General features: G+C 48.3%; 1 protein-coding gene across 2 annotated transcripts in view; it reads right to left on the reverse strand.

Annotated features, from left to right (window-relative positions):
* The window catches only part of SMC1 (structural maintenance of chromosomes 1), a 236,364-nt gene that overhangs the window by 145,473 nt on the left and 76,328 nt on the right, over positions 1 to 14,563 (reverse strand). For both annotated transcript variants that reach the window (XM_069334324.1, XM_069334323.1), the window contains exon 6: positions 9,410 to 9,632. In XM_069334324.1, the coding sequence (XP_069190425.1) occupies positions 9,410 to 9,632 (223 nt within the window). The remainder of the gene's footprint in view (positions 1 to 9,409; positions 9,633 to 14,563) is intronic.

Below are 14,563 nucleotides of genomic sequence, written 5' to 3' on the forward strand. Positions count from 1 at the left end.
CAGGTTCTGGCGCTGGTCCCTGATGGTCTGAACTCCTTAGCTAATGTCCCGGTCTAATATAACATACATTAGCCTGATAAGCTCCAGGGAGCCTCCTGGGCTCACCCATAAAATGGTGTTTCATTACATTCAACGCTGGTTTTTTCTTAACACGTACAGTGCATATCATTGACATGGATTTGTTATACTACCTAGCTAGTTCAACAACACGCATACCATTTTCATGTTTACGAATGATCTCTTGTTTTTCCTCTATGGTCATTCTCACGTGTTTTCCTGGCTTCAACTTTACCACTGACTTTCTTGGGACTCATGGCAAGATACATTTTTTTAAATTTTATGTTCAAATAGCCAAAAATCCCCCAAAAATGTAAATCTTTGCAAAGAATTCAGGTGCGATAGTCACTAGGCGGGAGGCACTGGTAAACTGAGGCATGATCACCGTGCCACCACGTGCTAGGTCAGCCCAAACGCGTATGAACAAACTCCTTTCCCAAGGCAAAGTTCGTAACCCGATTCAAATTTTCCTAAGAAATTGGACTCATAATCCAAAAAGTTCGTAAAGAGGGGCATTCGTAAGCCGAGGTGTCACTGTATAAAGAACAAAATTAAAGAATTTGTGAATGAACAGATTAACAAATACAAAGATAGAGAAGAAACAATATGGAAGCAGACACAAATTCTAGTAGAAGAGCAATCACATAACATGAAGTTACAAACTGAAGAAAAGATTATCAGATCATGAGAGGAACAAAACAAAAAACCAGCAATGAATGTTATAAAACTCCATTTTCTGGGTGAGCCCCAGACGCTCCCCAGAGCTTACCGGGCTGATATGACCGTGGCATCAGTCGATGGAGTTCTTGCCTACCGAGAACCACGCGCCAGAACCTGGCCTCCTCAGAGAGGCACGAGGAGCAATGGCCTATGGAAACCCCCTTGTGTTTGGAAGCATTCTATGTCTTCCATCGACCGGGGTTTGGCACCCTGAAAGGAAGGCATAAAAAAACAAACCCCACATGGCAAAAATTGCTACCTTTAACCGATCAGAGATGCAGAACTCCCAAACTAAAACAAGCAAACAAGCAACCGGCACTAACGCCCTCAAGCCTATCATCCATGTAGGCCCCCCCCCCCCCTTAGCGCTGGCTGCTACAGAATTCAATTCTGAGGCTGAGCATCAAAGCGTTAAATGTAATGAAATGCCATTTTCTGGATGAGACCTGGAGGTTTCCCGGAGCTTACTAGGCTGATATGCTAATGTCAGACTTTGGCATCAGTCATGTGTATGGAGTTCTGAGGGCCTACCGGGGACCACAAGCCAAAACCCGGCCCCCTCAGAAAGGCATGGAGAGCAATGGCCTATAGAAACCCCTGTGTGGTTGGAAGCAATCTATGTCTGCCATCGACCAGGTCAGGCACCCAGAAAGGTAAGCGTCCCAAAACAAACCCATATTCTGGTGAAATTATTGCTACCAAAAGCTGAACAAATGGATAGAACTCCCCGAAAAGAAACAACCAAATGATCATGACGTCATATGTCGCCGCACTGGGGTCTGGAGCCCCAGAGCCCTCACTCCGGCTATCGACCCATCAGTTCTGAGGCTGGATGTTAAAATACGAAAAAATGCCAACCGGGGGGGAAGAGAAGGATGCCGGGGAGCCTCAGGGTCTCAAAAATGGCATTTCATTACATTCAACGCTGGTTTTCTGGGGGGAGCCCCGTCAACTCCCCAGAGCTAACTACCCACAGAGGAAAAACTTAGGGACCTACCCGAGAGGCGGTTGTTGCTCACTCCACAACTCGAAGGCGAGATAACTGGCTTCAACCGCCGACCCAAAACGACACAGGCCCGACTAGGCCCAGGGACATGCACAAGGTAACGAGTAACCAGGACCCTTTTTGACCGCCAAAAGCCCTGTGCCCTAATGTCAGCCCAGGACATGGTGCCCAAGACGGCAGCATGAACAGTGAACTTATGAACGTCATAGGCATGAGGATAGACCGCAGGCTGGCTAGCCTGAAAAACTTTGCAGACGACCTGGGAGACCCGCACTTGCGAACAGGGAAGAGGGGAAACCGAATAAACCCAAAGTGCGTCCCCGGACACAAAAGCTGTGGCGCGCAATAACGGCGAAGAGCAGACACTGGACACAACATGATGCACCCCTGGCCCAACCAACCAAGCATCAACAACACAGGGACCGGAAAGCAGCAGTCCCATTCTTCGCCAGAAAAGATGGAGACGGCTGCAGACAAACAAAATCAATACGAAGACCGAAAGAGCAGAAACCCCTGCGCCGGAGGAGAGCAAGAAGCCCCCCAACCTGACCCCCAGAGGCCAATGCCAACAGAAAAGGAGACCTGGAGAACAATCCTGAACCGAAGGGGCCACGACAAACCGAGAAGAAGAAAGAAAAGAGCATTCTGTCCAATGACCAGGACGGCTCACGCAGCGCAAGAGCAGGCCGGAGGTGAAACAATGCACGAGACAGCTTGCGAAACGGAGCAGAAAGAACATCCATACCGAAAACAAGCTGAAGCGGCTCTGCCAGAGTCGCACAATACGAGGTGACAGTATGGGGCAAGACAACAGCCCCAAACCTCCACAAGAGAAGGACAAGACCACGCCAACAACACAACTACCAAAGAAGGGACAGAATAAAAGGAAGAACCTCCAAAAAACCCTACACTGCTGCCAAGAAGACGCATGCAGGTGGGACACCATCAACGAAGCCACCCGACCACCAACAGAAAGTGAAAGACTCGAGGCAGAACTGAACCAGCCCCCGCCATGGGGCCAATCGAGCCTAGGAAGAGGTGGAGCCACGGGAAGATCTCGGCTGCGACCACGGAGCCAGCAGAGCTGGAAACCCAAGCCGGCAAAGGAGGAGATGGAACGTCTGCCATCTCCTGAACGATGTACAGAAAAACATCCCAACGCCGGCAAGCCCGCCAGAAGATCAGAAACGACAGTTCTGATGCGTGATTCTTGAGAACGGAAACCGAGAGACCATGAAAACACCAACAGGCCGGGTAAGCCAGGAAACCAGGAAACCACATCTGGCAATAGGAGAGCCAAAAGGCAGAAACAACACACACAACCATGTGTACGATAAAATGAGAATACTAAAAAACACAAGAAAAGACCGGAAGAAAAAGCTGCAGCACCAACGGCCCGGGACAAAAGCGTAGAAGGAAGATGAGGAACGAAGAAGGCAAGTAGCAAAATGGGAATGAAAGGGACATGACCAACAACACACAGAGCCACTCGTCACGTCCCAACAAACCACGCCAACAACACAGTTGTGTGACACGCCCCAACACAAGACGAAAAGGAAAAAAAGACGCAAAGGTATGTCACCAGACAAGTACCTGAACCAAGGAGTACGAGCTACGAGGATATGATCACCACATATAAGATTCCCAAAGGAGTGATAAGGTAGAGAAAGACCGACTACGGGACCCCAGGGGCACGCGCACCAGGGGACACTGGTGGAATGAGAGCCCAAACAAGCCAAAGAGACATAGGAAAAAAGAATTGCAGTGTCAGAGTAGTAGACAAGCGGAGCGCACGAGGAAGCGACGTAGTGGAGCATAACACCACACATGGCTTCAAGCGCAGAGCTCAGCAGGCTCATGAACCTGCACATCAGCGAATGACAGGCGAGAAGTGGGACCAAAAAGCCAGAGCTCAACTCCCGGAAACACAACTAGTGAAGGATAGCTAGGTAAATACCGTACAGAGAATCCAATGTATATGAAAGAGCTAAGCCAGGCACTGCAAGACATGCAAGGAATAAATGACCCAGAGAAGACCATGAAAAATGGGGCCATGACCCCCCTTGCAACCATTAACCCAGATGAAAGATAAATAACCCAGAAAGATAAATAACCCAGAACCCGCACAGTCTCCGTGGTGTAGTGGTAAGACACTCACATGGCGTTCCGCGAGCGCTTTGTCATGGGTTCGTATCCTGGCCGGGGAGGATTTACTGGGCGCAAATCCTTAACTGTAGCCTCTGTTTAACGCAACAGTAAAATGTGTACTTGGTTGTAACAACGATTCTTCGCGGCGGGGATCGTATTCCAGGGACCTGCCCGAAACGCTACGCGTACTAGTGGCTGTACAAGAATGTAACAACTCTTGTATATATCTAAAAAAAAAAAAAAAAAAAAAAAAAAAAAAAAAAAAAAAAAAAAAAAAAAAAAAAAAAAAAAAAAAAGAACAACAAGAAGAACAAGAACAAGTAAGGCCTCAGGAAGAAGCACGGAAGGGCCAAACAAAAATCCACAACCAATCCCCAACACACATCCACAGCATGAAAACTGCTGCAAATTGTCACCTCAGAACATTCAGACAGGAACACTTACCCCATAACATATACCCTCACCATTGTACCACGCAACCTGGTGGAGGTAGGGCCCCTATCTGGACTCAAGCATGGGTTGGACATGCATAAGAGTGGGACTGGATGGGTATAAATAGGAGCTGCCTCATTATGGCCCAATAGGCCTGCTGCAGTCACCTGTGCTCTGATATTTGTATATTCGTTTCCAAAAACACCAACCAGCGCCTGGCTGAAGGAGAAGCCAGACCGTATAAACTCACCTGCAGAACATAAGCACAAACGTGTCACGACACAACGTAGCCGAGAAAATTCCGGGAGCACCGCCAGTGGAAGAAGGCAGAGCCGCACATGCAGGAGAAAAGTAGGGTAGAGGCAAAGGAGCCACTACCCATATGCAGGGAAAACCCAGCGTTCTCCCCATAGCAGCAATCCAGAACACCCCCAGGAGCTTTGGGACATGGACTGGAGAATTGAGAAGGGCGAGAGGCGAAGCATCCAAGAGAAAAAGGGGATGCAAAACCCCAGCTCACGTGCACACCGCCCGTATCAAAACAATCAACCACGGCGCACACGCAGCAGGGATGCCAGATGTGGGTCGCCAGAAGTCGCGAGCTGAAGAAAGAAACCACGAATGTGACTAGGAAAAGAGAGAAAACAGTGTTGTGAACGACCGAATCCCACATGAGAGTACACAGGGCAGCCGCCAACCGTAGTCGAAAAGAGCTGGAAGGAGCGAAAAGAAACATAGCACAGCTTCCCATTTGGGCTACAAAGAGCTCAATAAGGCTACAATGAGCTCATTCTGGCAACTCTGTGCAGTGCAGGACAGTGCACGGAGAAGAGAGACAAACACAAAAGAACAAAACAGGACCGAAAACCGAGAAGCTTGGAGAAGGACCAACAAGCCCCAGAAAGGATCGAAGACGACAGACATTCCAAGAATACGGGAAGAATCAAAACCTTCCCGATTCTTCTAGAATAAAGAAGCAAGTGTGAAGCAAGAAGGCACAGAAAACAAAGTCACACCCGAGACCAAAAGTCATGCAGATCCCCGAGAAGAAGGGAACATGACTGTGAAGGCCCATCCCAAGAAGAAGTGTGGAGAAACGTACCCACCGACAGGATGGACCCAAAGGATCCAAGGGACAAGGAACTGATCCCGGGGAGGGTCCGACTCCCAAAAACATGTACGGAGAGGGGGGGGGGACCCACTCCTCGTAACCACAAGCCCCACCCAGAGGCTAGAAAAACCCAGGCGAGGTTAAATGTCAGCCCCTCACCAGCCCCGGGAACCCACAAGGCAGGTCCCGGGGCCGAGCCGTTTCCCCAAAGCCCAAGCCTCACAAGAATGAGGCCCAAGGCCCCCAAGTCAGCTCCTCCCCAACCCTGGGAACCTCCACATCAGGCCCCGGGGGCCGAGTCATCCTCCTAAGAAAAAGCCAGGGAAGCCGAAATAGCAGGAAGAGAGGGTGGGGCTCCACTGGTCAGACCCCGGAGCTATGGTTGGTGGAAGAAATTTGAATGCCTCCATCACCACTCTCCAGAAAGGGGGAACCACCGAAACCACCCGAGTCTCGGAAACCTTGAAACCCTGTCCCGGCCCGAAGCCCTCAACACCCCGAAGTCCGGATCCCTAAAAGCAAAACGGGGCAGCCTCAGGGCATCCGGGGAAGCAACCAACCTAGCACGCTGCAGCAACCTAAACCGAGCCTGCAATGCGCGAGCTGTCTGCACCCGAATAACATCATCAATAGACTGGGTGAATTGAGTCATACAAGCAACAATGCTCGCAGGACTCCGGGTCTAAGGTATCACCAACCCAACAGGCAGCATGACAGAGGCAAAAACAATGAGTGTTTTTGCAACCCTCAAACCCAGAGCAACCCAGAGCAACCCTCAAACTCACACCCAGCAAGAGGGGACTTAGGGGTCGCATCCATTGGACCTGAGTGTCCCCACGGGGTTTCCCAGGGGCCCCCTAGACTGTTTCTGCTAAGGGTAAGCCCAGGAAGGGTACTGCTAACTGGCACACAGAGCTACCAAACAAACTGCTAATGCTGAACCCCTGGGACGTGTCCACACACGAGAGCGAGAGAGCGAGAGTGAGAGAGCGAGAGCAGGGGGTAATACCAAACAGAAAGCAAACCCTAGTATAACAGAGGAAGAGGCATACCAAGGCAGATCCCGCCCACCCCCCCCCCCCCCAGGCAAAAATACAAAGAAAAGAAAAACCTCGCAAGAGAACAGCGTACCCAGAAGGAACAGAGCCGGCAGCTGTTATAAGTGAAAACTAGCTGTGCAGAACCCCACACCCTACCAGTGCAAAACTACCACTTACCCCATGGTAGACAAGAGTGGAAACCCCCAAAACACTCAGGGCAGTCAATTGCCAAGCAGCAAAAAGACCAACAGAGGTAGACCCAAGGTGACTTGTGGAAGATAACCCCAAGCCCCAAGGGCGGTACTTACAGGGCACTCAGGGAAAGTGACCCTAAGCACATGAAGCCCGAGTACTGTACCTGTGAATATTACTCCCAGCTCACACGCCACCGTAAGAACAGTACTGAACCAGAGGAAAGCACAACACAAGAGTCTGGAGCTGGAGCCACAATTCCATGCCGTACTACACCAGCCAAAGAACTAGGGTGTGGATCGCAGGTGCGGGGGTCTGGGGCTCCCCCCACCCTCCAGCTGTGCAGACATGTGGCGCGGCTCGTGTGACATCATGCTCATTTGCTAGTTTTCATTTGGAGAGTTCTGTCCACTTGTTTGTCTTTTTTATGTTGTGTTCAACCAGAATAGGAGTTGCTTTGGGGCGCTTACCTTTCTGAGTGCCTGTCCCGGTCGATGGCAGATATAGAATGCTCCAAATCACATGTGCATTACTATAGGCCATTGCTCCTCATTCCTCTCTGAGGGGGGCCAAGTTCTGGCTCGTGGTCCCCAGTAGACCTAGAACTCCCATCCTCATCAACTGGGGCCAAAGTTAGGGATATTCATATCAGCCTGGATAACTCCGGGGAGCCGAAGGAGCTCCCCCAGAAAGTAGACGAAAAAAAGATGACCAGTGGGAGGAAGGGAGGGACGGTGCCAAGGAGCTTCCGGGGCTCACCCAGAAAACTCACGTATGAAAATATTCATGTCTGTCATCAACCAGGGTTCAGCACCCAGAAAACCAGCATTGAATGTAATGAAACGCCATTTTCTAGGCGAGACCTGAAGGCTCCCCGGAGCTAACCGGGCTGATATGAATTTATTAGACCTTGACATCAATCAGTCAATGCCCATGGAGTTTTAGGCCTACTGGGGACCACGAGTCAGAACCTGGCCCCCTCAAAGTGGCATGAGGAGCAATGGCCTATATAAATCCCCCTGTGTGGTTGGAAGCATTTTATGTCTGCCCTCAACTGGGTCAGAAAGGTAAGCGCCACAAAACAAACCCCTATTCTGGTTAAAATATTGCTACTGAAAGCCAAAACAGTGGACAGATCCCACAATTGAAAATGACCAAACAAGAATAACGTCACCACATCACCGTGGCGCTGTGCGCAACTCCACCCTCCCCGGGAGGAAAAAGAGGGAGCCCCAGACCCCTGCGAAGCTACCCACACCCCAATTCTGTGGCTGATGTGAACTGGCAAGGTCATGCGCCTCTGGCTCTTATTTTTCCAGTTCTGTGCCTTGTGATATTGTAAGTGATAGTGCACGAGCCAGGAGGTATTTCACAAGTATTTCGCAGTCTCCGTGGTGTAGTGGTAAGACACTCGCCTGGCGTTCCGCGAGCGCTATGTCATGGGTTCGTATCCTGGCCGGGGAGGATTTACTGGGCGCAATTCCTTAACTGTAGCCTCTGTTTAACGCAACAGTAAAATGTGTACTTGGATGAAAAAACGATTCTTCGCGGCAGGGGATCGTATTCCAGGGACCATAGGATTAAGGACTTGCCTGAAACGCTACGCGTACTAGTGGCTGTACAAGAATGTAACAACTCTTGTATATATCTCAAAAAAAAAAAAAAAAAAAAAAAAAAAAAAAAAAAGTACTTGAGCTGCACACACCTAGGGTCCCCTTCCCCAGATGCCCTGTAAGTACTGACCTTGGGGCCACCTTCCACAAGTCATCTTGGGGTATGAGATCTGTACCCACTGAGGCAGCCGTGGTCTTTTGCTGCTCAGTGATTGACCGCCCTTGGAGTCAGCTGGGTGTTCCATGCACCACTGTTTACATCTGGGTTGGGGTAGTTTCGTCACTGGTTGGGGCACAGTACTGTGCAGCTAGTTTTCACCTCTCATAGCGGCCGTCTCTGTTCCACCTGGGCACGTTGTACTCTTCTGTTTTTTTTTTGTTTTTTTTTTCCTGTCTGATGGGGGGTCTGTCCCTTGGTTTTGGTCACATCTATTTATATCTTGGTGGTCCTCCACTAGGCCCCCGTGAGTGTACACATCCCGGGGTTCAGCTTTAGCAGTTTGATTGGTAACTTTGGGCGCCGGTTAGCAGTACTCTGCCTGGGCTAATACCGTACTGTATTTAAAATACCACATTGACAAATTTTTTTACAGAAAACTATACTGCCAAACTATTTTCTAAAACATAATAAATGAAGATCATATGCTCTTCTGGGACCATAATAACACTAAATGAACTAAATGGTGATATTTTACATTTTTAAAGTTCATTTGAAAATCTGAAATTTTCAAATTATAAAAATAATTTTGTTTGTTTTTCTCATTAAGTGGGTGATCTATTTGGAAAAGTTGGCGAATTTACCATGTAGATTATGTAAAAAATAATTGAAGGCGTTTGAGGAGGTTTGAGAAACACATTTCACAGCCCCTTAAAATATAGGCCAGCTATATTATCCCCTCTACTACACCTTACTTTGCTCCTCAGCTCTCTCTTGCCTATTTATTGCCTGTCTCTACTTCTTCATCACAATCGACTTGAGAACGGTCCAGGACGGACCAAAACGTCGTCGTCCCTTCACCCTCTAGTGTGTGGTCTGGTCAACATAGGCCAGCTCCAAATTTTTTTTTTTATAAAGGCATAATATAATTACCCTGACTCTCAGAATCCTGTGAAACTTGATCTTCAAACTCTGCTCTTTTCTTCTCCACCTCCTGCAATTCACTTTCCAGCTCTCTGATATCATCCATATGTGCGTTGTGTGCCTTGATGGCTTGTGCAAGGGACTTGCGTGCAGAGTCAGCCTTCTTCTGCATGTGTGTTACTCTTTCCTTGGCTTTAATGAATGTTGGCCGCTTCTTGTTCACGTCCGTTTCCTGTCAAAAGAGTGTGTAGTAGTATTAGAAAACTGCAAAACGGCCACTAATTCAAAATAATTTTGAATTAGTGGTAGTTTAGACTGAGAATTAGTTTAGAATGAGGCAGTCTAAAGCAGTTAGGCTGAGAAGAAACATCTAGCATTCAGTGTATGTATAAAGCAAGTATCTAAACAATACACTATTGCTACCTAAGACAATATCTTAATGACCTTGAGAATGAGTCCACCACAGGTTGACACCTACACACCAGTCAATATGTTCCCTACTGACTCATACTGCTGCTGCTGGGGAGAAAGATGAGAATTTTTTAACTTAGCCCAGACTGTACACAGAAAAGTGCTTTACATGACCTCAATAGCTTTTCCCAGGAGTAACATGGCAACACAGAGATCACCTAGATGTTCCCCCCTGACTAACTACCAAACAATCTACGAGATCGATACATCGCAGTGCCACTAGGTGAAAAAATCCAATACTATAACAAAGCCCTCCATACCAAACTAACACATCAACCTACATAAAAGCATTAGAATTAGGGAGCATCACAGCAAGCCCAATGCCCATAAATCTACCTCATCTCACCCATATATAATGTACTAATCAAATTTATTCTTGAAACCTGTTAAACTGTGTCTCAATAATGCTTCTCGGCAGCTCATTCCACTCATCTACAACCTCTTTGCAAACAAGGATGTCACTTTATCTCTCCTAAAACTAAATTTGTCCAGATTGTTCCCATTGTTGTGGGTTCTGACCTGTTCTGGCAGTTATTGTACCCATTGTTGTGGGTTCTGACCTGTTCTGACAGTTATTGTACCCATTGTTGTGGGTTCTGATCTGTTCTGACAGTTATTGTACCCATTGTTGTGGGTTCTGACCTGTTCTGACAGTTATTGTACCCATTGTTGTGGGTTCTGACCTGTTCTGACAGTTATTGTACCCATTGTTGTGGGTTCTGACCTGTTCTGACAGTTATTGTACCCATTGTTGTGGGTTCTGACCTGTTCTGACAGTTATTGTACCCATTGTTGTGGGTTCTGATCTGTTCTGACAGTTATTGTACCCATTGTTGTGGGTTCTGATCTGGTCTGGCAGTTATTGTACCCATTGTTGTGGGTTCTGGCAGTTATTGTACCCATTGTTGTGGGTTCTGACCTGTTCTGGCAGTTATTGTACCCATTGTTGTGGGTTCTGATCTGGTCTGGCAGTTATTGTACCCATTGTTGTGGGTTCTGGCAGTTATTGTACCCATTGTTGTGGGTTCTGACCTGTTCTGGCAGTTATTGTACCCATTGTTGTGGGTTCTGATCTGGTCTGGCAGTTATTGTACCCATTGTTGTGGGTACTGGCAGTTATTGTACCCATTGTTGTGGGTTCTGACCTGTTCTGGCAGTTATTGTACCCATTGTTGTGGGTTCTGACCTGTTCTGGCAGTTATTGTACCCATTGTTGTGGGTTCTGACCTGTTCTGGCAGTTATTGTACCCATTGTTGTGGGTTCTGACCTGGTCTGGCAGTTATTGTACCCATTGTTGTGGGTTCTGACCTGTTCTGGCAGTTATTGTACCCATTGTTGTGGGTTCTGACCTGTTCTGGCAGTTATTGTACCCATTGTTGTGGGTTCTGACCTGTTGTGACAGTTATTGTACCCATTGTTGTGGGTTCTGACCTGTTCTGGCAGTTATTGTACCCATTGTTGTGGGTTCTGACCTGTTCTGGCAGTTATTGTACCCATTGTTGTGGGTTCTGACCTGTTGTGACAGTTATTGTACCCATTGTTGTGGGTTCTGGCCTGTTGTGACAGTTATTGTACCCATTGTTGTGGGTTCTGGCCTGTTGTGACAGTTATTGTACCCATTGTTGTGGGTTCTGGCCTGTTGTGACAGTTATTGTACCCATTGTTGTGGGTTCTGGCCTGTTGTGACAGTTATTGTACCCATTGTTGTGGGTTCTGACCTGTTGTGACAGTTATTGTACCCATTGTTGTGGGTTCTGGCCTGTTGTGACAGTTATTGTACCCATTGTTGTGGGTTCTGGCCTGTTGTGACAGTTATTGTACCCATTGTTGTGGGTTCTGGCCTGTTGTGACAGTTATTGTACCCATTGTTGTGGGTTCTGACCTGTTGTGACAGTTATTGTACCCATTGTTGTGGGTTCTGGCCTGTTGTGACAGTTATTGTACCCATTGTTGTGGGTTCTGGCCTGTTGTGACAGTTATTGTACCCATTATTGTGGGTTCTGGCCTGTTGTGACAGTTATTGTACCCATTATTGTGGGTTCTGGCCTGTTGTGACAGTTATTGTACCCACTGCTGTGCTTTCTGACCACTCTGACAGTTTCAGAAACCTTATTATATCCACATTTTCATGCCTCTAACTCACTTGTATATTTTTATCATATCCAACTTTGCCTTTGCTGACCAACCAGATGATCCAGTCACCCAGACAGCCAGTTAACATTAGTTTACCAGCCAGCCAGCTAGGCAAGTCAGTGAGCCAGCTGGTCAGATGAGCCATCCACTGAGCCAACCACTGAGCCAGCTACTGAGCCCACCACTGAGGCAGCCACTGAGGCAGCCACTGAGCCAGCCACTGAGCCAGCCACTCAGCCAGCTACTGAGCCTGACACTGAGCCTGCCACTGAGCCTGCCACTGAGCCAGCCACTGAGCCCACCACTGAGGCAGCCACTGAGCCTGCCACTGAGCCCCACCACTGAGCCAGGCACTGAGCCAGCTACTGAGCCCACCACTGAGGCAGCCACTGAGCCTGCCACTGAGCCAGTCATGCACTATACACTGCTATCACAAACCACTGACCTTTTATTAAGCCCTATCTTGAGGTTATCTTGAGATGATTTTAGGGCTTAGCGTCTCCGCGCTAAGACGCTAAGTTATTGCGTCTTAGGTCTAACTCGACCAGGCCTCCTTTTTGTTAAACATGCCCAGGAAGTCGCCTGTAGCAGCTGTATAGCTCTCAGGCACCTATTTACCGCTAGGCAAACAGAGCATCAAGGTGAAAGAAACTCTGCCTCTTTGTTTCCGCCTCCGCCGGGAATCGAACCCGGAACCTTAGGACTACAAATCCCAAGCGCTGTCCACTCAGCCGTCAGGTCAGGCTATACTCATAACAAAGACACCTTTGCTGCACAAGCATTCTATTTATATTTTGGTCGATTTAGAGCCCTATCACAAACATTATTAGATACAAAACATAGGGAATCAAGTTCCATGAAAAATAAAATCACTAAGAATGATAATTGTTGAAAATACTGGATGTAATGTGATGCAGTGAGTCATTGATCATGTTTGTTGTTGTTTTAGTCATACAAGATATTTCACTTGAAACCCATAACAAAATAAAAACATACAGTGCATCAATACAACAAATACTGAAATGTCAACATTTGACTAAAAAATAGATCCAGAAATTGAATACACAACTGTTCTAGCTTTCTGTAACCCTAAACCACTGTGGTGGGTTTCATTTATTGGGACATTTTCCCTGTGCACTGAAAATCAAGTGTTCGCAAAACAATTTTGATCTTGGTAAAATGATAAATTCCCTTCCCTGAACACGTACATGTAAAAAACCAGCGATGAATGTAATGAAACGCCATTTTCTGGGCGAGTCCCGGAGGCTTCCCGAAGCTATCCTGGCTGATATGAATGTATCAGATCCTGGCATCAGTCAATGAACGTGGAGTTTTAGGCCTATCGGGGATCACGAGCCAGGACCTGGCCCCCTCAGAGGTGGACGAGGAGCAATTTCCTATATAAACACCCATCTTGAGGTTATCTTGAGATGATTTCGGGGCTTTAGTATCCCCGCGGCCCGGTCTTCAACCAGGCCTCCACCCCCAGGAAGCAGCCTGTGACAGCTGACTAACACCCAGGTACCTATTTTACTGCTAGGTAACAGGGGCATAGGGTGAAAGAAACTCTGCCCATTGTTTCTCGCCGGCGCCCGGGATCGAACCCGGGACCACAGGATCACAAGTCCAGTGTGCTGTCCGCTCGGCCGACCGCCTCCTCGTGGTTGGAAGCATTCTATGTCTGCCATCAACTGGGTCAGGAACCCAGAAAGGTAAGCACCCCAAAACAAACACCTATTCTGGTTAAAATATTGCTACTGAAAGCCAAATTAGTGGACAGAACTCTCCAAATAAAAACGAGCAAATGAACATGATGTCACCACGTTACCACTCCACTGTCTGCGCACCCCCCCCCCTTCCCTCTGGGAAAGTGGGGAGCCCCAAAACCCCGTGCTGGTTATCCACCCTGCAGTTCTGAGGTTGGATGTCAAAACCGCGAAAAACAACCGCCGACCAGAGGAAGGGAGGGCTGCTGGGGGAGCCTCAAGGAATCATACAGAAACTAGGGTTTCATTACATTCAATGCTGGTTTTCTGGGGAAAGCCCCTTCGGCTCCCTGGAGCTACTTACACAAAGACAAAATATCGGGGAGGAGGTCGGCCCTCGCCCCTCAACAAGAAATCGAGACAACTGGCTGCAACTGCTGACCCAATGCAACACAGGCCCAACTAGGCCCAGGAACATTGACAAGGTAGTGAACGGCCAGGACCCTGTTCGACCTCTAAAAACCCCGTGCCCGAATGTTGTCCCAAGACATTTTACCGAAGACAGCAGCCAGCACAGAAAACTTACGAAAGTCATGGGCACGAGGATAGACCGCAGGCTGGCTAGACCTAATAACACTGCAGATGACCTGGAAGACCCAAACCCAGGAACAGGGACAGAAGGGACATCCCTGAAGGAACCAGAGCAGCCGACGAAGCCAAACCCCGACCTGGCGGGTAGGCCATCATCGCAAAGTTCAGGCTCCCACACAGACCCTCGAGCAACCTCCGGGTGACCAGGGAGCCCCCCAGAAACCAGCCCATGCAGGACCACACAAGGCCCAGCCAGGTCCG

The sequence above is a fragment of the Procambarus clarkii genome, chromosome 31 (genome assembly GCF_040958095.1).
Source record: "Procambarus clarkii isolate CNS0578487 chromosome 31, FALCON_Pclarkii_2.0, whole genome shotgun sequence".
Lineage (NCBI taxonomy): Eukaryota > Metazoa > Arthropoda > Malacostraca > Decapoda > Cambaridae > Procambarus > Procambarus clarkii.